This window comes from Saimiri boliviensis, chromosome 8 (assembly GCF_048565385.1).
Source record: "Saimiri boliviensis isolate mSaiBol1 chromosome 8, mSaiBol1.pri, whole genome shotgun sequence".
Lineage (NCBI taxonomy): Eukaryota > Metazoa > Chordata > Mammalia > Primates > Cebidae > Saimiri > Saimiri boliviensis.
This window is the reverse complement of record NC_133456.1, coordinates 38476744-38504549: the sequence shown is the minus strand read 5'-3', so window position 1 is coordinate 38504549 and position 27806 is coordinate 38476744. Positions and strand designations below refer to the sequence as shown.

Genomic DNA, 27806 nt, shown 5'->3' with positions numbered 1-27806 from the left:
GAAGCAGAGAGGAATCTGTGGGATTCCTGGAATCTGTTGGGGAGAGATGGTCATTTAAAATAGAACTGTAAGAGAACAAAGACTTTCTTTATTGAACAATGACTTGAAAACCTTAAGGCAAGGAATATGCCATAAGGCTTTAAGTGCCAAGAGCTTTTCAGATAGAGGAAAGGGCACATGCAAAATCCTGAAACAAGAGTGTGCTCAACAGAATAATAAAGAGGAGGTCAAGTTAGCTTAAGCAAGAGCAGTCAGGGGATGGAGTAGATGAGACTGGGGCCTCTACCAATTAAACAGAACCTTAGAGATGATTTTAAGAACTGCAGTGTTTACTGCATGCACATCCTCCAAACAAAACATGATTTTTCTTTTTACTTGCTAGAAGGCAATTACTTATTTCCTGAAGATTTTGTTTTCTCTCCTTGCCCACTTTTATCTAGCAGGAAACTGTAAGGATTCTCTCTGTAAACCAACAGTTTGCACAGGAGATATCAAAGAAACGGTCATTAATTCTTTCCTTTTCACTAAAAACATATACAATCCATAGACATAATAACAGTTCCTTTTCAGTTTGGTGATCAAGTAAAATGACTCCTCGAAACGTAATTCTACATCATAAATTTTATATTTAATTTGGGCAGTCTCTTACCCCTCTCTCCCTGAAACTGAAAAGTTGTAACAATGGTGTATTATTAAAATACTGTACATCTAGGTAGATGATAGTCTGAAAAGGTAACATAATATGTAAAAACATTTGATTCAAATGTGAAAATTACTGTCCAATCTTAACTTGACTGAATAATCTTAAAATGACTTTCACAGTAAAGAAATGTAAGCAAACCAACAGTTGAAATTCTCATTTATAATCGCTGGTTTATTTCGTACTTGGCCAGTAAGTTATTCTTTTAAAAGGAGTTTTAGAAAAACGTATTTTAGGCCGGGCGCGGTGGCTCAAGCCTGTAATCCCAGCACTTTGGGAGGCCGAGGCGGGTGGATCACAAGGTCAAGAGATCGAGACCAACCTGGTCAACATGGTGAAACCCCGTCTCTACTAAAAATACAAAAAATTAGCTGGGCATGGTGGCGCGTGCCTATAATCCCAGCTACTCAGGAGGCTGAGGCAGGAGAATTGCCTGAACCCAGGAGGCGGAGGTTGCGGTGAGCCGAGATCGTGCCATTGCACTCCAGCCTGGGTAACAAGAGCGAAACTCCGTCTCAAAAAAAAAAAAAAAAAAGAAAAACCTATTTTAAAAAGTACAGCCGGGCACGGTGGCTCACGCCTGTAATCCTAGCACTTTGGGAGGCCGAGGTGGGTGGATCACCTGAGGTCAGGACCCCATCTTTAGAAAATAATTAATTAATTAATTAATTAAAAAGTACAGATCTACTATTTCCCTTTGTAATGGAAAAGGAGCAAAGCAAAACTCTCCACTATTCTTAGCTTATTAGAGTATTTCACCCCCACACTGAGATTGGTACATTCTAATTGAAAGCCTAAAAACAACCAGAAAAAAAAACAAAAACTAAGCAAGAATTTCCCATTAATTTACTCTTGCTCGCTTTTCAGAAAGAAAAAAAGGGACTTACAACAAAAAACTTACTCCAAAAGAATCATAAAAGAAAAATTTTAAGGCAGTTCTAGAAATTTACCTTTGAAAAAAAAAAAAAATGAGTCCCTACTGCAATAGCTAATGTGTCACAATGTTTTACTCCAAAATTTCTGTACTGTTGCCAATATACTAAAAAGAGTATACAGTCAGAAAGGTAAGACGTGGCTTATTATCACTAATAACCAGCTACGGCTATCTGAAAAGCTTGGGAAAGAGGTTTTGCTCGTTAGAAGGGTTCAAGGTTACTAAACGAGATAAGGTTGCCAATTTTACCTCGTTCCTCTGATATCGAAACGAGTTGGGATCCCACTCACAACTTCACCACTATAGCGGACTTTCTATGAAACTTAAAGGAGAAGTGACATATGTCAAACACTGAATCCGTTTTTTAACAAGGTAAGCAAAATCCTAGTTTAAAAAGTCAAAACGACTTCCAGTGCTCGGATTTCACGTTCTTCAATCTACTCCGCCGCCGACCACCTTCTAACCCGACGTATCCAACCGCGCAGAGTTATGACGGGGAAAGGCAGGAACACGCACAGAGCGTCGCTCAAGTTTACCCCTGAGGAGTCAGAAAGCCCCAAGGAACAGCCGGGTAAGACTCCGAGCGGGGGGCTGCACCTTTCCTCGTGTCCCGAGCCCTACCGCCTCCCTACACCTTGCCCGGCCAGAGAATACGGGACTTCTGCGGCGCCGGGTCCCTGCAGAGTTGGGCATGTGCCTGACAGCCCCAGGCAAGCCCGGCCTGGCTTACCTTGAGGACCGGGGTCAGGTACTCAGCCACTTCCAGCGCCTTTCCCTTCACCGTGTTAATCACATTCTGCATCCTGGGCCGGCCCCGCGACGGGATGGAAAGGGGAGCCGGGTCAGGTGCCAGGGAGTCAGAAAATGTCCCCGCTGCCGCCGTCTCGCATCAGCACCCTGCCGGCGGCACCCGAGGGGACGGGACGCGACGCGACGGGACGGGCGGGACGAGGGGGCGGGGCGGCAGGCACCGCGCGCGAGGACAGGGCGCGCGCTCCTTGCGCCCCAGGCAGCCGGCGACGTACCCGGCCCAGCTGTCACCCGGCCGCGAGGGAAAGCAGCGGCACCGAGGGGAGACCTGAAGGGAGAAGCGGCCGCACGCGCACCCCTGGCCCTCTGGGAAGCTGTCTTTCCCCCCTTTACTTCACTCGCGCCCCTTCCGGCTTCCCCTTCCTTTTCTCACTCTCTTGCCGTAGCAGCGCCCTCACTGGGGCGTCACGTGACACTGGTCTCTCCCAGCACGTGACAGGAGAAAGACCGCACTTGGGCGGGATAAGCTGCTTCTCCCCGCCTTCCGGAAGCGTAACACTGAACGCGCCCGCGCAATGGGTGCCGGGTCCACCTTTTCCCAGTCGGGACGTAATCATGCTTTTTGTTCGGCAATTGGCGGCTGAGGAGCCGAGGCTCTTTCGCCTTTTTCTACTGTAACTTCTCCGCATATGGAGACTAAATGCTACTGCTGCTACTACGGGGCCAGTTACTGTCTCAGCTCTAGAATGTGCGTTCTTCCACTAGAAGCTCTTCTGAGGGAGGTGACCGCGCCCCGCGGGCAAGCAATTGCGCGTGCGTATCAGGGGAGGGCGCGCCAAACAAGAGCCCTACTGCGCATGTGTGACCAGAGTAGGCATTCTCTGACTGCGAAGGGAAACCTGGCTTCCTCCTGTCCGGGAGGCGTCTCCTTGGGCTGTCAGTATTAGCATTTCTACCCACTCCCCGCAGGGTCTTTGCGCTATTCCTACGGTACGGTGGGAGGCTTTGGACAAGTTACTTAGCCTGGAGTTTAGTGTCTTCAACCTATCAAGATGGCCTTAGACTCATTGATTCCTACGACCTCCTCCATTTCAAACTGTAGTTCAGCAAAACTTTACGGCAGTATTCCAGGTATTTCCATGTTGGTTGTTACTGTAATGAAGTCCTTCCCAATAAGCTCTTTTTCCTCCGAGGGAAAAGAGGAGGAAAATGCAATTCTGAAAGTCTCTTTACAGCAAAATTATTTACTAGTAAGAATAAAAGCTAGGCCGGGCGCGGTGGCTCGCACCTGTAATCCCAGCACTTTGGGAGGCAGAGGCAGGCGGATCATGAGGCCAGGAGTTCGAGACCAGCCTGGCCAACACAGAGAAACCCCGTCTCTACTAAAAACACAAAAATTAGCCGGGCGTGGTGGTGGGCGCTTGTATTGCCAGCTACTCGGGAGACTGAGGCAGGTGAATCGCTTGAACCTGGGAGGCAGAGGTTGCAGTGAGCCAAGACCACGCCGCTGCATTCCAGCCTGGGCGACAGAGAGAAACTCCATCTCAAAATAAATAAATAAACAAAGGCTCAAGAATTGCTTTGTTGAAGAATCCTTTTCTGCTGTTGCAAAGTGTCATCTGCTCACCTGCTACCTTTGTCAGCACGTCTAATCAGGTTCCACCTTTTCTGTCTCTAGAGTACTCATATCAGATTTTGACTTTCATTTCCTTTTCTCGTAGTTTCTTCTGTACGCCTTAACTTTCTTGGTGCTGATATAGTCATAGTCATTTTAAAAAATTCCTTTTCTGTCCTCACCATCAATGGTATTTGCATTTAGAGTCTGCCAGCAAGGTTATTCATGAAAGTGTTTTTCTCTTTAAGGCAATTAAAAAACAGTGGAATGGAACGACGGTGCTGTAGTCATCCTATGTTATGCTCCTTGCCAACAATGTATACATTCCTGCTAGGTGCCGTATTCATTGCTTTAAGCTCGAGTCGCATCTTACTGGTGAAATATTCTGCCAATGAAGGTAAGTTAAGACTTGGTGTATGTAGGGAGCACTTCCATCTAATCACATTCTCTGTCTCATCTTTGGTTTTCTTATATATGACATGGAGATAAGAATGACTTTTGCTTCATGCGAGTGATAAAGCATATTTAAAATTTGATTCTTTAACCTTGCCTTCTTCAACAAGAAAAATATTTGATGCTGGATGAAATATTAGTCAGCCCTTTAGGAAAGAACCAGTCGTAACATTTGACTATTGTTTCAATCAACAGGTGTTTCTGGACCTATAGCAAAATGTGTAATTGCACCTTATTTTGAAGTAAAAGGATGTATTTGTTTGGTTACTTGGCATTTTTGAAGTACTTACTATTGTAATTATTGTATTAATGGTACAGTGTCAACATTGTATTGTGCAATGATATTGTATCAACATTATAAATTATAAGCTTTGATAAGTATGTATTTAAGAAATCTATTTTTTTATGTAAGGATTTAAGCAAACACTAATTGAATACTTCTTACTAGTTATTGAGGATACATACAACCATGACATGCCCTTTACTGGTCTACTTGGAGTGTCAGATGTGTACCTAAGTCTCTGTTGCAGTTAGCATTTATCTGCCAGGCACTAGGCTAAGTATTAATTAGCAGCAGGGTTCAAAGTGCATAAAACATAGACCTTGTCGTGAAGACTTAGTTTATTAGGAGAGACATAAATGTAAACCAATCATGAAAATCCATTATAATAACTGCAATAATTGATACATGCTGAAGATGCAGAGATTTTTCTAGAGGATAAAGTTCTATATTCTGTCTGGTATGGGATGATGTGGAGTTCAAAGGAATCAGAGAACACTCTGATTAGGAGACAGTTGATCCAATAGAAGTCAAGGTGAACAAGGGTATTCAAAACAGAGGCAACAGCCTGTAAAAGGGAACAGAGGCATAAAAAATCAGGATATGTTGTGAGAACATGTAATTCAAAATTACCAAGCAAAAAGTTTAAGGACTTGTGGCCTAGCACAGTGGCTCACGTCTATAATCTCACCACTTTGGGAGGCTGAGGCGAGTGGATCACTTGAGGTCAGGAATTTGAGACCAGCCTGGCCAACATGATGAAACCCCATCTCTACTAAAAATACAAAAAATTAGCCGGGTGTATTGGTGTGTACCTGTAATCCCAGCTACTCGGGAGACTGGGGCAGGAAAATCACTTGAACCTGGGAGGCGGAGGTTGCAATGAGCTGAGATCATGCCACTGCACTCCAGCCTGGGCAACAGAGCAAAACTCTGTCTCAAAAAAGTAAGGGGAAAAAAAGGTTTAAGGATTCAGAAGAGAGGGAAGGAGTGCTTGGCTGGAGAGAGGGTGATAAGTGTCAGACTGTTAAGGACTTCATATGCCATGGTAAGGAGCTGGAACCTTAGTCTCTAGGCCAATCCGAGGGATGAGGGATACTTGAATAATTGTAACTAGGATGGTAAAATGAGGGACTTGTGGTAGCTGGGTGGCAGTGGAAAAGACAGGAAGCTTCATAGCCAATTAAGCGGTTATTGCAAATTCAAGCCATAGGTGATGAAGACTCACTTAGTATTTTGGAGGTAATAAGCCAAGTAAGATAGATTAAGGAATATTCAGAACATAGAAAAGATGAAATTTGGAGACTGTATTGAATATGAATGTTTTATAGCTCCAAGGTTTCTGGTTTGAATGCCAAGTGGATTGATGCTGTTCTCAGATGAGACTATTAGGAGGAAGAGCAGGTTGGGCAGAGTTTGAAAAGATTGTAGTTTTAGTTATGTACCTTCTGTGAGGTCAGGAGCTGTGTCCTTACTGCAGTTTTCTGCAGTATCTGACATACCATGCACGTGAAGGAAATGCCAATTATATGAATAAATAGGAGGTTTTCATTCGGATATTTATACTGGCCAGTAAGTTAAATGTTATAGAATATAGATCTAGGGACATTTATGTTAAATTGATATTTAAAACTTAAGGAATAGAGAGAGGGCTCATGCAGAATGAGAAAATAAAGAGTCATGGCCAAACTCTGAGGAATGCCAACATATAAGGTGGCATGCGGACACTCCGAAGAGCGTTAAGGAGAAATCCTAAGCTAGATGGGAGAACTCAATGCACATGTCTCATAGGAAGGAAGGGAAGAGCTTGAAGACTGAGAAAGAATTCCAATATCATGGTAAGAAAAAAATTCTAAAGATACCTAATTCTAAAGATGCCCTTTAGAATTAAGAATGAGAAGATGTTTGGTAATCTCAGAGAGGAGGTAGTTTTCAGAAATCAGATTACTTGGAGATAAGACCTGAATGGAAAGTAAGTAAAGGGCAGATAATGAATGTTGATACTGTTTCAGGGAGAGAAGGTATGACAACTAGAAGGAGTCATATTTTATATTTTGTTTTTCAGATGGGAGAGTTTTGAGCATGTTTTTAGGCCAAGGGCAGTAAGCCAGTTAGTAGAGAGGAAGATAAAAGAGATACACTGAAGCCAAAAGAGATGGAGTCAAGTATCTGAGAAGGGAAGGTTTGTTTTTTATTTTTGTTTGGAGACAGAGTCTTGCTCTGTGGCCCAGGCTGGAGTGCACAGGCACAATCTTGGCTCACTGCAACCTCCACCTCCTGAGTTCAAGCGATTCTCCTGCCTCAGCCTCTCGAGTAGCTGAGATTACAGCTGTGTGCTAACATGCTCAGCTGTTTTGGGTAATTTTAGTAGAGACTGGGTTTCACCATGTTGGCCAGGCTGGTCTCAAACTCCTGACGTCAAGTGATCCGCCAGCCTCAGCTTCCCAAAGTGGTGGGATTATGGGTGTGAGCCACTGCACCTGGCCAGAAAGGAAGGTTTTAAAGGGGAGATAGGATGAATAGCAGGGTCTTAGCCCCCTTCTTCTGGGGCTGAAGGGAAACCAGTCGGGATGAATGCCATACAGAAAAAGCATGTTAGTGTGGGCAGGAGATATGTGGAGGGAAGTCATGTACCATGTTGTGATATGATCTGGGATCAGCTATGAAAGGACTGCAAGAAAACTGCTGAAAAGCAAGAACAAGCTAAAGAAAGTGACAAGGGTTTGAAAGTTATAATCCAAAGTCTCTCCTTCTTATGTGCACATGTTGGCTTATGTGTGTCATGACAGAGATCATGAGAAGTATCATTGGAGGATAACAGAGAGTGAGTTAAGTCTAGCATTGAACTGAGAAAAGGGAGGAGATGTTTTAACTATACTTTGAATGATGGAGAAAGTTGAACAGGTAGATACTTAAATTCAGGTGAACATTTATTAAGAGCCAGGAATATGACGGTTATTAATATGGTCCATTTCCTATAAGGATCTTCCATTCTGTTTCCCTCCACACACTTCCAGTGTGTCAAGTAGTGCCATATAGGTTTAGAGGTAGTGCTATAAGAACAGAGATGAATAAAGAATTGATTCTGATTAGTTTGAGAAGGTAAAGGGAAACCACAGAAGAGAGGAAGAAAGTATTCTGGATAAACAGTGTCCATTTGGCTTTTTTCCCCCTATACTTGACCAGTTTTGGTTTAATGTGACTGAGAGATACAAGCAGATGTTTTCAAAAGTGGAGAATATGCATTCCTGAAAATAGTACCCAATTAAGTTTATGTTTATACTTGGCAAAATTGTAAAGCAAGTTGTTTGTAAGCATTTAGAAGAGATAAGTAACAGTTAAGATGAAGTCATAGCAACCAAACCTCGCTTCCTAATTCTATTGATTTGCAATTTGGGATGTAGCTTCCCAACTCATGAGCGGGTTTGGGTGTATCCAGGTATTTCCTCTTAGCCCTAAAAGTAGCAGAGCCCTAGGCCAGTTGTCCTCTTGCCTCAGATAGTTTCCCTCTTTACCCCAGTGTACCATTTATCTTATCCCAGAGCGCCAAACAAATATGAATGTGTTCTGTGTGTACCATGATGCAAAGCAGATTAGAAAACCCTTAAGGGAATGTCACAGAGTGTACGTCAGTTTTAGCAAGGCAAACAAGTCATGAGAAGAATTATGAGCTGAATAATAACTCAGCAGGTCAGTTCATAACTGTTGGATGAGTCAGTGTTGATTGATAATCATTTAGCAGGCAGTCTCTGATGCCACACCACAGTGCTTTCTTTGCCCTTAGTCTTAGCCTTCTCAACATATTTACATATTTATGTAAACATATTTGTTAGCAACTTCGATAAATACATGAGAGGCATTTTTAACAAGTTCAAGGATAATAAAAAGCCGAATGGAATAGGGATAGCTCATACATTAGGTGAATTAATTGATTAAAAAATCCAAAGGAGCAAAGCCAACTGGAAGAAATTTAATGTAACCAGTATTAAATCCACCTTCTAAGTTTTAAAACAATTATAAGTGATACTGTATATACAAACATACATAGAATAAAATGTATAGTTAAAAAATGTTTCTATTACATTTTAGAAAACAAGTATGATTATCTTCCAACCACTGTGAATGTGTGCTCGGAACTGGTGAAGCTGGTTTTCTGTGTGCTTGTGTCATTCTGTGTTATAAAGAAAGGTAAGTCTTGAAATGGTACTATATACTTGTTAAAAATCACAGGACCAAAAAATGTTAGAACTGGAAGGAAGGTTTTTATAGCATTTAGTTTAGTCCATTTAATTTTATAGGAGGAAGCAAAGATACAAACATGAGTGTGTTTTAGAGGTAGAGAAACAGCTCAAAGAGAAAGTATTATGCAGAGCTGCGTAGGAAGAGGAAGAGCTAGGACACCAACCGGTTTCCTAATACCCTTCCTATTGCGCTATTTTGTTACTTGTTCTGTGATGGTTTCACGCAGTAAGTTAGTTTTTATGCAGATTCAAGATTTTCTAAATCATGTGCTATCTGACTTGAGATGTATCATATTTCAAAATAGTTCCCATTTCCTAGCATAGTACACTGGCATCAAAGAGATTTTTCTGGGGCAGATGATTTTAACTTCTCTGAGCTCCAGTTTTCTGAACTTTCACATAGAGATATTAATTTCTTTCTCAAATGTAAAGTATATAGCCTTTCATGGAAAGCATATGCTTTTTAATATACATTAATTTTTCAACTTAGTTCCCCAGTTATTGGGCTTCAGCTCCTTCTGCCTCTTTTATCTACCTTAAGTGCATTAAAGTGTCACAAGGTGTCTTTTCATACTCCAGGGTTTCAATCTTTGCAGTTTCTAGTTAGTGAATACATTTCTTAATCTCATAAAGCTCATGCAGTATTTGCAGCATGACAAAAGCCTTAAACTCCCTTTGTCTTTTGTTTTACATTCTGTCTGCTACAGTGCCTTTCTAAGTTTTTAGAAACCTTAGAGATGGAATAATAACTGACTAGGATTCCTAAAAGTGAACTTTCTCTAGTTCCATATAAATAAATTTCTATTTAGTATCCCCGTTTCTTGATCTGCCCTAGCCGATTTTTCCTTTTTTAACTTAATTCTAACTTGTTGATCTCCCTCTTGGCCTTATGCTCTTACAGCAGTAAGAGAAAACCACATACGTATCCTGAGTTGCCTTAAGTAATACTTCTGTTATCTGAAATTAATGGGAATTAGGATAATCAGTAGTCCTAAGGTTGTTGCTAATTGTCGGTGATGAAACAGTGGTGGGTTGAAGAGAGACAGTAATGAAATTCCATATTGTCTTTCATTTCTTAAGGCTAATATTCACTTATGGAGTCACGTTTTTAAAGCTCTCTATAAAGAATTGTATCAGTTATCAAGTGCAGTATAATTTCTCTAAAAATGTGGGCATTCTCGTCAAGGTCATTTATTTACACTGTATTTTTTTCTAAGATCATCAAAGTAGAAATTTGAAATATGCTTCCTGGAAGGAATTATCTAATTTCATGAAGTGGTCCATTCCTGCCTTTCTTTATTTCCTGGATAACTTGATTGTCTTCTATGTCCTGTCCTATCTTCAACCAGTAAGTAAATATGACAAAGAAAATATCATTGAAAAGATATGAAGAAATAAATCCCAGAATGATTTTTTTAAAATCATTTTTGTTGGCATTGTTAGTTTCTCGTTGCCCTCACTGGCCTTCCTGAGATTTTCCCAGAATTATCTGAGTACTTTATCAGTAGGCATGCCAGATTCTCTAAATGGTCAAAATTACTGTATCAAATTGGGCTGACTACTATGGGGGGGTTGCTCCCTAGACCAAGGAATCTGAAGCCACCTCTTTTTATTTAAAATAGTATGCCTATTTTCTGAGACATCCTATGGCCACTAACCTCTAATATTAATCTCAGCATCCAGGACTTCCATCCAAGAAAACTTCCCTCGTTAACTCAGAAAGTTACACTGAACCTTTCTTATACCTGTTTTAATGTAGTTTATATGAATTTTATCTGTATGGTTTTCTTTTCCTATCATTTAACCAACAAGTTCTTCAAGGGTAAGGCTTGTGTCCTCCCAACTAGAAATGCCATTTATAACTGATGATGCTGGAAATACTTCTCATCTTTCTTGGCACTCTTAGTGTCAATTTAGAAAGCCATTAGTAATCCGAACTGGACTTGCTTTTCTGCTTTCACCTGTTATTCAGTTTGGGTCATAATAGGTCACATGTGTTTTTCCCCTTAATATTTTATAAAATGAAGATTTTTTTTTCACCAAAATGTGTTTTAAATTTCTTTAAAAAGTAAGTTCAGTCATTTGATTACAAATAGAATTTTTATTGCTACCAGTCTTCTCTGTGAAGTTGCTTAAATATAACCAAATCAGTTTTAGGGTGGGATGAAAAGGAGGGCTCAGGATAGAACTATATTCGTCTGTTCTCATACTGCTAATAATGACATACCTGAGACTGGGTACCTCATACAGGAAAGAGGTTTAATGGACTCACAGTTCCACATGCCTGGGGAGGCGTCACAATCATGGCAGAAGGTAAAAGAGGAGCAAAGTCATGTCTTATGTGGCTGCAGGCAAGAGCACTTGTGCTGGGGAACTCCCACTTATAAAACCATCAGATCTCATGAAACTTATTCACTACCGTGAGAACAGTATGAGGGAAACCGCCACCATGATTCAGTTATCTCCACCTGGCCTAGCCCTTAACACGTGGGGATTATTAAAATTCAAGGTAAGATTTGGGTGGGGCACAGCCAAAGGCAGGGAACTGGGCCTGTTGATAACCTGAAGTTTTTTTCTCAGCCCTGTAATACATGTTGCTGATAAGTGTCCAGTCCATCTAGAATCTTTCCTTTCCTAAATTCTTGCTTTTTGGAGAATTGCCATCCCCAACAACATAATTATTCAAATTCAGTAAGTAAATATTTATTGTATTCTATCATATCCAACACATTTGCTCTGAATTTGTATCTCTTTTCTGTGTCCCCCAGTACCAGAGCAAAATGGCAACTTCCTTATTATTCTTCCAGCTTATTGCTTTGCTCTTCCTTCCTGATTGTGTACAACCATTTATCTTACAGGATAAAACACATGCATACTCTGTGTGGTGTTGTGCCTACGTTTATTTAAGGAATTAAGTAGAGACACATAGAAGGTTTGGGGCAGAAAGCTGTGATGTTTTATTTATTTTATCTTCTTGTGTGGAAAGAGTTTTCAGAATTTTCAGAATTCATTAAGCCAGTCAGGGTGCATGGTTAGGCACTTTTGCACTGCCCTTAATGTGATTCATCAAGGCCACTCTTTCCACACTCTTAACTTTCCTCTTTTCCTCTTACTCATCTCCTAACTAGGGGTCAGAGGCATTTGTCTACAGAGAAGTACACTGAAAAAACCTTAAAATGGTGGTTCCCGTAAATATTCAATAGAAAAACAACAATGTTATGTTCTTGGAGTTGTTGCCATTTTTAATTGAGTTCGCTCTTATCTTTAATTTAGCTGCATATTAGCCATGTTTGCTTTAATTAGTGGGTATATATGACTGTTAATATCTTTTGGGGATATAATTACCTTAAAGTGATAACAAGCAGAAAGGTAGAATGAAGTACATCCTAAGATTTGTGTTAAAAAATTACTACTGTTGTCAGATCAAATTATCGGGAGCAATGATGGAATTTCATGCTTTCTGAGCATAATGCATACATGTTCAGATTAATACTCTCATGAGTGAAATAGGACTGTATTCATAGAAACAGTTATAAAATCTGGCCGATACATTTCTAAGTGTTTGACATTTCTAAGTGTTTGGAACAACTTGAATCAACGTACAGGACTGTCAAGTATGAGTTTGGTATTGAGTTACTGGAGTGCAGCCAGGAAAATTGATACAATTCCTAGAAACGTAAAGATGCTTAAAAATAGTCCATATTTCCATTTTCTTACTATGTTAATGGGCCAAACAGTACCTACCATCTATTTGACCATAGAAACAGTATTAAAAATCTTTAAGGCACTTTGAGAACTTTGAAAAGTAGGCTTCATAAGCATAATAACTGTCATTTCTACACCTAAACCTTTAGAATATATAAGTAATTTCAGATCTGTACATAAAGATTATTTACACAGACAATGCCTAGACATTAATTTGATCATATTTGCATAAATTTGACAAGCATCAAAAATGGAATTTAATCCTCAAGTGAAATGGCTCCCCTAGTAATCACCTCTGTGTTCTGACCAAAAAGCTTTTTTCGTCAGGTGAACTGCCAAGCTAGGAAATTTCTGAGGTCAGTACTTTGAATTGTAACTCTATCTTCTCTTTCTTTCTAGGCCATGGCTGTTATCTTCTCAAATTTTAGCATTATAACAACAGCTCTTCTATTCAGGATAGTGCTGAGGTAAGTAACTTGCTGTGAAAACATATATCATACTTTAACACAGACAAGTTTCAGATGATATACCCAGAACACTGAACTCTCAGAATCCCAAGGCCAGCATTTTGTTCCTAATTGGCTTTGTATATTGGGCACGTTTAAGCCATGTAGAAAGCAGCTCTAGTGCTAGTCCATTTGCATCCTCTGCTATAAGATGAATGAAATATCTTGAGCATCTCAAAAATAAGATAATCGACTGTGTTTTAATTAGTATTTTTATATTTAGTGCCAGATTTTCAACAAAGAATTAATGAGCTTTTTATGCAAAATCTTTCTTCACTAATAGGGAACCAAATGGTTTCCAAGATTGTTAATATATTTGTAATTTGGAGTTTGGAGATGATAGATAATGGCAAATTTTTTGTTAAACTACTTGAGATGATGATTTAAGCACTAACTAGCAGAGGATTTGTGTGAAGAATCTAGTCAAAATTATAGTGAAGAATGATAAGTTTTTAAGCTTTTAAAAATGTTATCGGCCGGGCGCGGTGGCTCAAGCCTGTAATCCCAGCACTTTGGAAGGCCGAGGCGGGTGGATCACGAGGTCAAGAGATCGAGACCATCCTGGTCAACATGGTGAAACCCCGTCTCTACTAAAAATACAAAAAATTAGCTGGGCGTGGTGACGCGTGCCTATAATCCCAGCTACTCAGGAGGCTGAGGCAGGAGAATTGCCTGAACCCAGGAGGCGGAGGTTGCGGTGAGCCGAGATCGTGCCATTGCACTCCAGCCTGGGTAACAAGAGCGAAACTCCGTCTCAAAAAAAAAAAAAAAAAAAAATGTTATCGCCTATTTTTACTATCTCCAAGAGGCCCATTGAATAATATAAACATTTTTAAGTAAACAAGATCTGCTTTAGAGCAGATAAGTAAAATGGTTCCCAGATTATTTCCGTATTCCAAGCTGATTAAAGGATCACTAATAAGGAGTACAGGTCTCAAAAACATGTTTTTTAAAGTGCTTGTCATTTACTTTAAATGAGAACTGATGGTATTATACTGAAGTTGTATAGTATAAAAGTATTATGTCAAAATTACATTCATTTAAAACTGAATTTACTGAAGATGAGAGTAAAAGTATGTATTGTATGACTTGAAGTTGGCCAGTAGCTCTAGTTCTACCCCATGGTAAGTATTCCTTTTTAATATTTAAGCATTTAACTATTTGTATTAATAAAGTTAATTCTAAGTTTGACTAAATCTAAATCTATTTATGCTGTAAATTTTAAATATTTGCTTTTAATACTAATTATAATAATATTGATTACATTTTTCTAATTTTAGTAATAACACTGGTATCAATTAAAGTTCAAAAAGTCTACATACTTTATGTCTTATTTTCAGAGGGATAATATTGATTCTTACTTGCTTTGTTGTGGACATCTCTCTGTTTTGAATCCTTGGAAAATAATGTGCTAATAAATCTAATATTGTATTTTATGAGAATGCCTTTTAAGTATTTTATTACACTTTTTTTTCTTTTTTTTTTTTGAGACCTAAGTCTCTCTCTGTCACCAAGCTAGAGTACAGTAGCACCATCTTGGCTCACTGCAACCTCTTTCTCCTGGGTTCAAGCAATTTTCGTGCCTCAACCTCCCAAGTAGCAGGGACTGCAGGGGCACAACGCCACACCCAACTAATTTTTGTATTTTTAGTAGAGACAGAGTTTCACTATTTGGCCAGACTGGTCTCAAACTCCTGACCTCAGGGAATCTGCCCACCTTGGCCTCCCAAAGTGCTGGGATTACAGGTGTGAGCCACTGCACCTGACCTTATTACATTTTTTAAACTCTTTTTTCTAATTGTGGTAAAAAAATGTAAAAATTTACCATCTTAACAGTTTTTAAACATACAGTTCAGTAGTGTTAAATATAGCCACATTGTTGTGAAGTAGATGTTGAACTTTTTCACCTTGCAAATTTTAAACTCTTAAGTTCATTAAACAACTCTCCTAACCTCACCTCACCCCACCCCCTGATAACCATCATTCCACTCTCTGTTTCTATGAATTTGACTATTTTAAATTCTTCATATGAATAGAATCATACAGTATTCGTCTTTTTGTGACTGGCTTATTTCACTTAGCATATTGTCTTCAAGGTTCATCCATGTTGTAGCATGTGACAGGATTTCCTTTCTTTAAAGCTGAAAAATATCTCATTGATATATTATTATTTTATTTTGTTTATTTTTGCATTTTGAAGTCAACTTTGTTCTGTTTTGATCTTTTTGAAGTTGGTGGTGTGCATTGGTTTTCCCTATTTAATTTGCTCTTTGTGAATAATTTGATGGTCCTTTTCCCCTTTGCGATGAAATTTTGACCTAGGAGTAGCAGCTTAATAGTTCTATCGCGTGTTCTTTGTTTGCCACTTTTCATTTAGAATATTAAATCTGTTGTCTTATACTTGATTGGAGCAGAACTATCAAATTGCTTTCCCATAGCAGTAAAGAATACAAGGCTACAGAATAAAATAAAATAATAAAGAGTTAAAAAAAGAAAAAATAAAAATAATTTTTACATGTTTTAAACAAATACAAGGCTATACAAAAGCAGGAAATAGTAAGTCTGGTAACTATTGCAAGGATTACTTGGAGGAATTTGAAAGTGGGAAAAAGAAAAATATTGTCATCTAAATGTCCTTTTGTCTTTTCTTAAGAAACCTTATATGAATGTGCAGATTTGTTCTTTGAAGTATAAGCCACTGGTTTATGGTAGAAACCGGTAGCAGGCATTATACCTTGTAGCCTGCTTCACTGGTTTGTTTGTAACTTAAGCAAAGTTGTATCATCTTGTTTGCTTTGGCTTTGGGAAATAATACTAACCTAAACATTGAGATTTGGAGGCAAAAGGTAACTAAGACCAGAACTTATTTTTACCTAGAGAATGTGTATAAGTTTCTCTGATTTCCTCAAAGAAAAAGTATGGAAAAATAATTTTTAAAAATTATTTACAAATATATTTTTGAAACATGATAGATGCCTACGAAGTAAGGGTAAAGTTTAGTTACTGTCTGAAACAGCAGAGAACAAAGAAAAGTGCTACTCAGTGGTAATATGAGAATTTCTCCAGAATCATTTCACTTGATACATTTTCTCTGTGATTTCTCATTATAAATCTGCCCCTTATCACTCTCTCTGTGCTACTAAGAAATGTGTTTTTTACAGTTTCTTGAGAAAACAATATTATGTGAGTCTTTCCATTTAATTGTGTTTATACTCTGCCTTAGTCCACTACCAAATGTAGTATAAGTGCTCTTATCTGACACAATTTGAACCTATTGGTTAGTTGCTAGGAAAACTTACAGTGGTGAATCATATACATGAGTATATATATAAAATATCTGAACAATTTATTTTAAAATATGTAAATGTACATGTATTCATCATTCTGATGCTGAACTAAAGCCCACCCTTTGAGTATATGTAACTGATTTAAATTCCTTAGCTCACGTATATGTTGTTAGAAAGCAGCTTTTTATCTTCTGAATGATTTGTGAGTCTTCCTAATGTGTTCAACTCAGTTTCCATAAAAACAGCTTCTGGTCTTTTACTCATAGTTTATCACTTATGTAATCATTATATAGTGACAGCAGTGAAATCACCTGGCAAAAACATGTTTAGGAACGAGATTCTGTGAGCAAACAATTCACTTGGGAGCAGAGGCCCTCGGGAAGAGTAGCCTTCTAGCCACAGGCATTCAGCTCAGAGCATCCATTACTATGTTTTACTGGAGCAGTGGAGAGATGAGTGAAGTGAGCTTTCACTGTGTTGTATCAGTTAAACAGAAGAACAAATTCGGTTATGCAGACTCAGTCGCCATTTCAGATTGTCAGCAGAGTTTACAGGGTAATTTATTCAGCTCTATTTTCTTTCTTAAAAATCTACTGTTTTTAATTTTTAGCTTAATCCTTAATAAATTTTACCTTCCCTAGAACAGTACCTTGAATGAGTAATTGTTTACAGAAAGTATTGTTTAGCTTAAGGATTTCTTTCAATTCTTTTTTCTTAATATCAGTATTAGTGAAAAAGTTAAAGCTGCTAGAAAACTTCTAAAGGATTTGTACATTATATCATTGCCTCACTTGTATGTGATTTGCAGTAATTAATTATAGAATTTTTTTTTTTTTTTGTAAAATAGGCACCCATTTTTCATCTCTGTTGTCATTCTGTTTGCTTTCTACTACTTAATGTATACCAGCTGCACCTTCAGAAATTTAAGTGATTAGTTCACAGTTGTTCATCTGATGGCATAGGGCTGTGCTAACCCCGTCACCAAGTTCTAGATCTGGTTATTTGAAAATTACATATGTATGAGAAAGCATGTAACAGTGTCCACAGGTATGCTGCTACCTAGGCTGGTTTGTGCATTTAGCAGTTTCAGAGTATGAAGCTTTATAGAAGCATTGGTGAAGGCAGACACAGCTTCCTATATGTGCATCCTGGAAACTTAGAATTACATTTAGGAGGTGTGATGATGCAGAAGGAAGACATACAAAACCATGGATCAGATTCCTTCCTTAGTCTTTAAGTACATGACCTTGGGGAAATCAGATAACTTCTTAGAACTGTTTCCTCCCTTAGAGCAGGAATGCCAAAGTGCATGGTAGGTGCTTAGTAAATGCTCAGTGATGTAAAAATTCTTGTAATTTCTGGTTCTCACCTATTGCTTTACACTTTTGCATTTGTTTATGTTCCTCTTGTTTTTTGGTGTTCTCCTTCTTCACCTAACTAACTGATCTTCAAATATCAAGATTTTGTTCCCCCAAGAGGCCTTCTGACAACTCCAGTGAGAGTGAGATATTCCTCTTTTCTTTGTACATTCTTGTTGCTTTTGCATAGAAACTCTTCCCTCTGCCTGTTTCCTCTTTTAGCTCAAGTGTGATTTCCTCTTTGAAGCAATACCTATTTACAGATTCTAGTTTTCCTTAGTATACTCCATTTGTTCCATTAATCACTTTTCACATATACTGAAATCATTTAGTTTCATTGTTTTCTCACTATTAAAGCATAAATTCCTTGAACATAGAATTTATATCTTGAACATCTTTTATCTCCCCAGATTGCCTGGCACATAGTAGCTGCTTATTAGACATCTGTTGAACTGAATGAATTGGCAAAATGGAATAATATAGATGCCCTCTATATCTCACAAGTTTGTTGCTAAGGAAAATAAATAAAGGATTGTTAGGACTTTGTAAATTGAAATACTGCCCAAAATGTCATTTTTCTTTGCCATGTCAGCCAGCAGGTTGCTGTTTAATGCTGTATGATTAGGCCATGGATCTAGAGCTAGCCTTCTCCTTTAAATCTTTTTTGGGTTAGGGACACCTTTAAAGATTCGATAAAGCTTTGAAGGATCTCAGGCATAGGGGGAAATTCATCTATATACAAGATTTCTGAAGTTCATCTACATTCTTTCTGGTTCTGGGAAACCAGGTTGAGAATCTACTATAACTTTATAGTAAGATAAAAGTTATTGTGCCAGAAGTCCAAGATAGTAGAGATTTATCTTTTATCTTACAATAAAGTTATAGTAGAGATTCGCAACCTGGGAAACCAGGGGTTGTGTCAGAGGTCCAAGATAAGCTCTAGAGGTAGAAAAGAGGCCATATTAAAATTCAACAGCCCTTTATGCTAAAAGCTCTCAATAAACTAGACATTGATGGAATGTATCTCAAAATAATAAAAGCTATTTACGACAAACTCACAGCCAATATAATATTGAATGGGCAAAAACTGGAAGCATTGCCTTTGAAATCTGGTGCTAGACAAGGACGCCCTCTCTCACCACTCCAATTCAATATAGTATTGGAAGTTTTAGCCAGAGCAATCAGGCAAGAAAAAGAAATAAAGGATATTCAATTAGGAAAGGAGGAAGTCAAATTGTCTCTATTTGTAGATGACATGATTGTATAATTAGAAGACCCCATTGTCTCAGCCCAAAATCTCCTGAAACTGATAAGCAACTTCAGCAAAGTCTCAGGATACAAAATCAATGTGCAAAAATCACAAGCATTCTTACACACCAGTAACAGACTTAAACAGAGCCAAATCAAGAACAAACTGCCATTCACAATTGCTACAAAGAGAATAAAATACCTAGGAATACAACTAACAAAGAATTTATAGGACCTATTCAAGGAGAACTACAAACCACTGCTCAATGAAATAAGAGAGGACACAAACAGTGGAGAAACATTCCATGCTCATGGTTAGAAAGAATTAATATCATGAAAATGGCCATACTGCCCAAAGTAATTTATAGATTCAGTGCTGTCCCCATCAAGCTACTAATGACGTTCTTCACAGAACTGGAAAAAACCACCTTAAACTTCATATGGAACCAAAAGAGAGCCCGCATAGCCAAGTCAATTGTAAGCAAAAAGAACAAAGCTGGAGGCATCACACTACCAGACTTCAAACTATACTACAAAGCTACAGCAATCAAAACAGCATCATACTGGTACCAAAACAGAGATATAGACCAATGGAACAGAATAGAGGCCTCGGAGGCGATGCCACACATCTACAACCATCTGATCTTTGACAAATGTGGCAAAAACAAGCAATGGGGAAAGAATTCCCTGTTCAATAAATGGTGTTGGGAAAACTGGCTAGCCATATGCAGAAAGTAGATACTGGACCCCTTCATGATACCTTACACTAAAATTAACTCCAGATGTATTAAAGACTTAAACATAAGACCTAACACCATAAAAACCTTAGAAGAAAACCTAGGCAAAACCATTCAGGACATAGGCATAGGCAAGGACTTCATGACTAAAACACCAAAAGCATTGGCAACAAAAGCCAAAATAGACAAATGGGACCTAATTAAACTCCACAGCTTCTGCACAGCAAAAGAAACAATCATTAGAGTGAATCAGCAACCAACAGAATGGGGAAAATTTTTTGCAATCCACTTATCTGACAAAGGGCTAATACTCAGAATCTACAAAGAACTAAAACAGATTTACGAGAATAAAACAAACAACCCCATTCAAAAGTAGGCGAAGTATATGAACAAACACTTTACAAAAGAAGACATATATGAAGCCAACAGACATGAAAAAATGCTCATCATCACTGGTCATTAGAGAAATGCAAATCAAAACTACATTGAGATACCATCTCACGCCAGTTAGAATGGCGATCATTAAAAAATCTGGAGACAACAGATGCTGGAGAGAATGTAGAGAAACAGAAACACTCTTACACTGTTGGTGGGAGTGTAAATTAGTTCAACCATTGTGAAAGACAGTATGGCGATTCCTCAAGGACCCAGAAATAGAATTCCATTTGACCCAGCAATCCCATTACTGGGTATGTATCCAAAGGATTATAAATTATTCTATTATAAGGACACATGCACATGAATGTTCATTGCAGCACTGTTTACAATAGCAAAGACTTGGAACCAACCCAAATGCCCATCAATGATAGACTGGACAGGGAAAATGTGGCACATATACACCATGGAATACTATGCAGCCATAAAAAATGATTATTTTGTGTCCTTTGTAGGGACATGGATGAACCTGGAAACCATCACTCTCGGCAAACTGACACAAGAACAGAAAATCAAACACCACATGTTCTCACTCATAGGCATTTGTTGAACAATGAGAACACATGGATACAGGGAGGGGAGCATCACGCACTGGGGTCTGTGGTGGGGAACTAGGGGAGGGACAGTGGGGAGTGGGGAGTTGGGGAGGGATAACATGGGGAGAAATGTAAGATATAGGTGACGGGGAGGAAGGCAGCAAACCACATTGCCACATAGGTACCTATGCAACAGTCTTGCATGTTCTTCACATGTACCCCAAAACCTAAAATGCAATAAAATAAATATTTAAAAACAAACAAACAAAAAACGTGTAGGTTAAAAGGAAACCTCCAAAGAAGGGACATGACTTGAGTAGCTTTAAGGGCAGGTGTTATAAAAATGAACTTGAATTGTTTCTCTGAACTTGAATTGTAGGAAATGCTAGCAAAAAGTGGGTACAGTTTATTCAACCAAGTACTCACGTGTCTGAGTTTTCAGTAGAAACTCTTGATATGGGGGGAAAACAGTAGTAAAATCTTGTTTTTCATCCTTGAACAGGAGGCATCTAAACTGGATCCAGTGGGCTTCCCTCCTGATTCTATTTTTGTCTATCGTGTCCTTGACTGCCGGGACGAAAACTTTACAGCACAACTTGGCAGGACATGGATTTCATCACGATGCCTTCTTCAGCCCATCCAATTCCTGCCTTCTTTTCAGGAGTGAGTGTCCCAGAAAAGACAATTGTACAACAAAGGAGTGGACTTTTACTGAAGCTAAATGGAACACCACAGCCAGGGTTTTCAGTCACATCCGTCTTGGCTTGGGCCATGTTCTTATTGTAGTCCAGTGTTTTATTTCTTCAATGGCTAATATCTATAATGAAAAGATATTGAAGGAAGGGAACCAGCTCACTGAAAGCATCTTCATACAGAACAGCAAACTCTATTTCTTTGGCATTCTGTTTAATGGGCTGACTCTGGGCCTTCAAAGGAGTAACCGTGATCAGATTAAGAACTGCGGATTTTTTTATGGCCACAATGCATTTTCAGTAGCCCTTATTTTTGTAACTGCATTCCAGGGCCTTTCGGTGGCTTTCATTCTGAAGTTCCTGGATAACATGTTCCATGTCTTGATGGCCCAGGTTACCACTGTCATCATCACAACAGTGTCTGTCCTGGTCTTTGACTTCAGGCCCTCCCTGGAATTTTTCTTGGAAGCTCCATCAGTCCTTCTCTCTATATTTATTTATAATGCCAGCAAGCTTCAAGGTCCAGAATATGCACCTAGGCAAGAAAGGATCCGAGATCTAAGTGGCAATCTTTGGGAACGTTCCAGTGGGGTAAGTTTGTGAGGGTGCTCCTTTTTGCTTGTTCTCCCCAAATTTAAAGCATAGTTAATTCAAGGGGGAAAAAAAATCAGTACTGATTTGTCAAAGAATGTATTGGATCTTTGACTTTTAAAACTGAATCAACAAGCATTCATTGGACTCCTCATGTTTGCAAGGGCTCACGATAAATGCTGTATCAGGGATAGAGAAAAAGTATAAGTCAGTCTTAAGGACCTTATGTGTTATTTCATAGAATACTACAGAATTATACACCTGGAACATAACTCATAAGTTGTCTTGTCCTGTCTCCATAGTTTTACGAGTGAAGAAACAGGCAAAATGGTTTACCGATAATAAATGAAAGAACTGGTACTGCACTGATGTCTGACTCCTAGTCTCTTGCTCTTTATATTCCGCCATAGTTAGGGAAATAAGCTCATTTGTGAGAAAAGATGGTCTTTTATAGTAGTAAGTCTTGTTGAATAGAAAGCTTGGCTTCTAAGTCTTCCCTGTAGTTCACAAGCCAGTGTACCCGAAAGTCAGGGTTTGTTTATTTCACTAGAAAGTTAGTTTTCAAAAGGATCCTTGTAAGGCAAGTAGGAGAAAAATATTTCCTAGAAAAATGCTTATGCAGTTATTCTGGATATCTCTGAGTTGTTTGCAATTGTTTTGGAAGACTCTGTCAATTGTATTATTAGCAAATTAATGATCTTTTGAAGATTGAATTAAGAAGTTAAACATATGTTTAAGTGAAATAGACATCTAGCTTTACAGTTTTCATGAACACACAAAATATGAAATATTTTATACAATGAACATTTCACTCTTTGAGAAAATTAATCTATTGTTTATTAACATTCATGGCAGAGCTTCCCTGGGTGTAATGCCTGTGTTGTGATACAACAGATTCTCAAGATGAAAAATTTAGGATCTTGAGTTTCAGATAACCTTCTTTAGCCAGAGTGTACATCTAGAAGTCCTTTATTCGTTTTTCAGCAGCTGATAATGCTGTTTGCTTTAATTTTTAAGTAAAAGAAAATCTATATAGGTAACAAGGCCTATGAAGGCTTATTTCTCTTTCTGCAAGACCAGCAGGTGGTGCTCCTCACTTTGCTCATGTTAGCTTTGAAATTTTGCATACCAAGTGCACTTCACCTTTTTATCCTCTCATACCTCTATAGTTAACTTTCCAACAACTTAAATATTTATTTAATTTAACCAGGTTATATCTCTAGCTTAATGATATAATGAATACAAGTCATTGTTGTAAGGTTTCCCTTTAGTATTCATTAAAAATGCTACATTTCCAGTTTTGTTGTAATTACTGACTTCATGTTTCCTTTTAGGATGGAGAAGAACTAGAAAGACTTACCAAACCCAAGAGTGATGAGTCAGATGAAGATACTTTCTAATTGGTACCCACATAGTTGGCAGCTCTCTCAAATCTTATTTTCACATTTTCAGTGTTTGTAATACTTATCTTTTTACCTGGATAAGCCAGAAATGTTTCTAAATCATAATATTCTTTGCATATATCTAGCTGCTCCCTAAATGGTTCCATCCAAGGCTTAGAGTAAAAGGCTAAGAAATTCTAAGGAACTGATATAGGAGTAACAATATGAAGAACTGGTTAATATCTAAGTACTTGATAAATCAACAAGATATATTTGCAGATTATTTTCCTTGGCCTCCGAGCTTCCAAAAAACTTACAATAATCACATTAGCTATACCCTATAAGTATACATAGAGAGATCAGTTTACCAGATACAGTTATGTAGTTCTAGTCTACATGCCAAAGTCTTCCCTTTTTTAACATTATAAATATCTAGGTTGTCCTTTGGATTTTGAGGTCCTAGAGATAGTCATTTTGCAAGTAAAGAGCAATGGGACTCTTTTTAAAAATGTTGGTTGAATGACTTAAATACCTGGCCATACCATAGATTTGGGATAATGTAGTCTGTGCTAAATGTTTTACTGAGGAAGCAGTTTCTCAGACACAAAAATCTCAGAACTTTAATTTTTAGAAATTCATGGGAAATTTGATTTTTGTAATAATTTTTTGATGTTTTAAACATTGGTTCCCTAGTCACCACAGTTACTACTTGTATTTTAAATCACTTAAACAAGCCATGATGTGGCTTTTTCCTCCACAGTTTGAGTATGACAAAATCTTGACGTCATTGCTCCTGAATTATTACATTTTGGAGAATAAGAGGGCATTTTATTTTATTAATTATTAATTCAAGCTGTGAGTATTGTATATCTTTCCCAGAGTTGAGACACTGGCTTCAGAATCACACGAGATTGTCAGTAAAGCAGATGCCTAGGAGCTTTAAAAGGGATCTTTTCAAAAGGATCACTTTCCAAACATGTTGACTTTTGCTGACATATGAATATTTCTACTCTAAAAATAGACCAGTAATAAATAAGTCATTTTACAGTACTACTTCACACTTATAAGTGCATGGTATTTTTCATGGTGTTTTGCATGCAGCCAATTAACTCTCGTAGATAGAGAAGTCAGGTGATAGATGATTTTAAAAATGAGAAAACGTAAGTGACTTTCCCAGGGTCTTGCAGCTGGGTGATGATAAAAGAGCGGGCATTAACTGGCAGGCCTGTATATTTACAGACTACCATACTGTACATGAGCTTTGTGGTGTCATTCTCAGACAACTTGTACATTTCTTCTCTTCTTTCTCCTAATTTTCATGCAGGTGAATATAAGGTAATACTGTCATGTAATTCATTTGTGATATCCACAATAATAACGACTGGCAAGAATTGGTGGAAATTTGTAATTAAAATAATTATTAAACCTATGTCTTCTGTTGCCACTCTGTCATATAGGGTGGGATGTGGAATACTTTTAATCTTAAAAAATAGAGTGAGACAAAAACCCACACAACTTTTAAAACTTTCTCTTTAAGTAGATCTTGACTTCTAAGAATAACAAAGGCATTTATGTGAAACAGGAAGATTATATCTATATGGCAATTCATTTTAAAGGTAAGGAAAACAAGGTATAGCAGGACCTTTTAGGAAATACGGCATATAAACCATTTTTATCTTATAAAACATAAAAATTACAAAAAATATTCTTACAAAGGTATCACATACAGAATACATTAAATAGCAGATTTCAGTAGTGCATGGAGATTGATTTTCTTATTTACAATTTTGTTCCCCACCTCTTCTTTGGAAAGCATTTTTTGCTCAAAGTTAAGTTTACGTATGTTAACTTGCCACTTAATGAGAGAGGGAGAGAAAGGTGAGAGCACAAGAGCATGTACTGGAACTAAAAATGTTAAGTTCTTAGCGACGCAGCAATCCCTCTACTGGGTATCTACCCAAAGGAAAAGAAATCATTTTATCAAAAAGACACCTGTGCTGCTATGTTTATCTCAGCAGTATTCACAGTAACAAAATCATGGACTCAACCAAAGTGTACATCAGTGGTGACTGAAATAAGAAAATGTGGTACATATACACCATGGAATATTTTGCAGCCATAAATAATGAAACCATGTACTTTACAGCAACGTGGATGCAGTTGGAAGCCATTATCCTAACTGAAATAATTCAGAAACAGAAAATCAAATACCACACGTTCTCACTTACAAGTGGGAGCTAAACTGGATCCATGTGGACACAGGATTCCAAAGTGAGAAATGTGGTGTACTCTTCCATTCTCACGCTGCTATAAAGAAATATCTGGGACTGGGTAATTTATAAAGAAAAGAGGTTTAAATGACTCAGTTCTGCATGGCCAGGGAAGAGGCTCAGGAAACTTAAAAGCATGGCTGAAGGCAAAGCAGAAGCAGGCACCTTCTTCACAAGGTGGTAGGAGAGAGAGTGCCAACGGAAAATGCCAGATGCTTATAAAACCCTCAGATCTCATGAGAACTTACTATCACAAGAACAGCCTGTGGAAAACTGCCCCCATGATCTAATTACCTCCACCTGTTTCCTCCCTGAAAACCTGGGGATTATGGGCATTACAATTCAAGATGAGACTTGGGTGGAGACACAAAGCCTAACCATATCAGGTAAGAAGGGCATGAGGGTTGGCAAAATATCTATTGGGTACAATTTTCACTATTTGGGTGATGGGTCCACTAGAAAGCCAAACTTCACCATTACACAATATACCATATATACACAATGTAACAAACCTGCAAACCTACCCCCTCAATCTGAAAAGTATTTTCTTTTAAAATGTGAAGTTCTGGAGGTCTTGTGGGCACCACTGTTTTAGGAAGGTCAGAGGTCTAAAAATCATATACTGCATGTTCCTGAAATTGGGATAAGTATAACCTGGAGAGGAGCAATTGTCATGTGCAAAAGGAAGTAGATTTTTTTTCTGTTCGGGAGAATCAAACTACAGTGAGATTTATACAGTAATGGTCATTATTTTATTATAATAAAGACTTTCCCATAATACGTTACTTTTCAACAGTTAAAACCTGCCTGAAGAGTAGTAGAGAATAGTAGTAAGTGATCACTGAAATTTTAGGAAGAGATTTCTTCGTTGGTATACAAGTTGGACTAAGTGATTTCTAAAGTCCCTTTCTATCTTTAGATTCTCTTCTGCTCAGTTATGACCTACACATGATACACTGAATCTCTTCTCTTGATAGTTTCTGCATAGCCTTTGGTTGTACCACAAGTGTGGCCTGCAGTGAGTTATCTGATCTAGTTCTGTCATTGGTCTTAGGACTGAACCGTCCAGGACTGTGCCTAAATCTGAAGGAAAGCAGCCACCCAGCTCTTGGTTATAGATAGAAAGATGGCTTAGACCTAAGATCTCAAATTCTTGGCCAGCTGCATCTTGCTGCCATAGGTTTTCAAGATCCACATACAGAGGGGTTAACTTGTCAGCATTAGTCTGTAACTGAAGGCTTCTTTGCCTCTGGAGTCCCACGTGGAAGCCTTGTCACTTGTAAGCTGGACTAGACTTGGTGGAGCTGCAAAGAATCTTTTTGCTTTTCTGTATAGACCCAATAGGCTTGATTAAATAGCCCATATTCTCTTTGGATCCTTTTTCCTTTATGTCCTGATTTTTCTCATGAACGTCTATCTACCTTTCCTGTGGGGAGAAAAGGCAGAAAAAGTCAAGCTCAATGAAGAGTGATATTTTTTTTCTCTAAAACCTAGAGCAGAGTTTCTGAAACTTCTTTTTAAAGGAAAAAAATATACTCATAAATGTCAGCGTGGACGTTTTTCTACTTTACTGTTATTTAAATACATACGAACATAATAGGAAGTATAAACTGTCTGTACTTTTTATGTGAAAACCAAAACATTTGCAAATTAAAATACAAAGCGTTAAAGCCAATAAATTTCTATTTCAAGTATGAATGTAATGAGAAGGTGGTATTTTGCTCAAAGAGAATCATAACAGTCCACCACCAGTCCTGCAGAACTGCCCTCATTGCTGTTTTAGTTGCTTTAAGTATTACTCTGTGGCTGTCAAGGAAACTGAAACTTTCTGACTTTGCAAGTCATACATTTAATCCTGCTGGGGATTTATCAACCCCTGTTACTAACAATCCCATACCGATGCTACTAACTCCCATTGCGCTTGGTGTCCTGGAAAGATTTTTAAAATATCCGCTTTATGTGTTCCCTGAATTTCTGACAGAACACACTAGTAAAATTCCCTAGGCCTAGCACTTTTTTGAGATACATTTTTTTCCCTCTCTCACATCATTCTCTATCTTCTTTTTGCTCTTCTTGGTTCACTCTT

At 38.2% G+C, this 27806-nt stretch overlaps 2 protein-coding genes across 8 annotated transcripts in view; one reads left to right on the top strand and one right to left on the bottom strand.

Annotated features, from left to right (window-relative positions):
* The window catches only part of ATG3 (autophagy related 3), a 50903-nt gene extending 48095 nt beyond the window's left edge, over positions 1-2808 (bottom strand). Inside the window, exon 1 of one of the 2 annotated variants that reach the window (XM_074404376.1) lies at positions 2365-2808. In XM_074404376.1, the coding sequence (XP_074260477.1) occupies positions 2365-2436 (72 nt within the window). In that variant the 5' untranslated portion in view covers positions 2437-2808. The remainder of the gene's footprint in view (positions 1-2364) is intronic. The other variant, XM_003935462.4, reaches the window with a different exon arrangement.
* Positions 1949-27806, top strand: SLC35A5 (solute carrier family 35 member A5). 6 transcript variants are annotated; one of them, XM_010345996.3, is made up of 7 exons: positions 1949-2205; positions 4248-4396; positions 8822-8920; positions 10191-10321; positions 13078-13145; positions 21288-22068; positions 23403-27794. In XM_010345996.3, the coding sequence occupies exons 2-7, from the start codon at positions 4267-4269 to the stop codon at positions 23466-23468; spliced, it is 1275 nt and encodes a 424-aa protein (XP_010344298.1). In that variant the 5' UTR covers positions 1949-2205; positions 4248-4266; the 3' UTR covers positions 23469-27794. The 6 variants fall into 6 exon arrangements, with proteins under 6 accessions (XP_010344298.1, XP_074260469.1, XP_010344297.1 ...); XM_074404368.1 differs by lacking the exon at positions 1949-2205 and adding an exon at positions 2846-3132; XM_010345995.3 differs by lacking the exon at positions 1949-2205 and adding an exon at positions 2846-3197.

Excerpts from the sequence above, each read along its gene's own strand:
- SLC35A5 (XM_074404368.1), top strand. The coding sequence starts at position 3,074 with ATGGAGACTAAATGCTACTGCTGCTACTACGGGGCCAGTTACTGTCTC. Across the intron at positions 3,133-4,247 it reads TACTGTCTCAGCTCTAGAAT|GCAATTAAAAAACAGTGGAA; the intron begins GTGCGTTCTTCC and ends TTTCTCTTTAAG. Across the intron at positions 4,397-8,821 it reads GAAATATTCTGCCAATGAAG|AAAACAAGTATGATTATCTT; the intron begins GTAAGTTAAGAC and ends ATTACATTTTAG.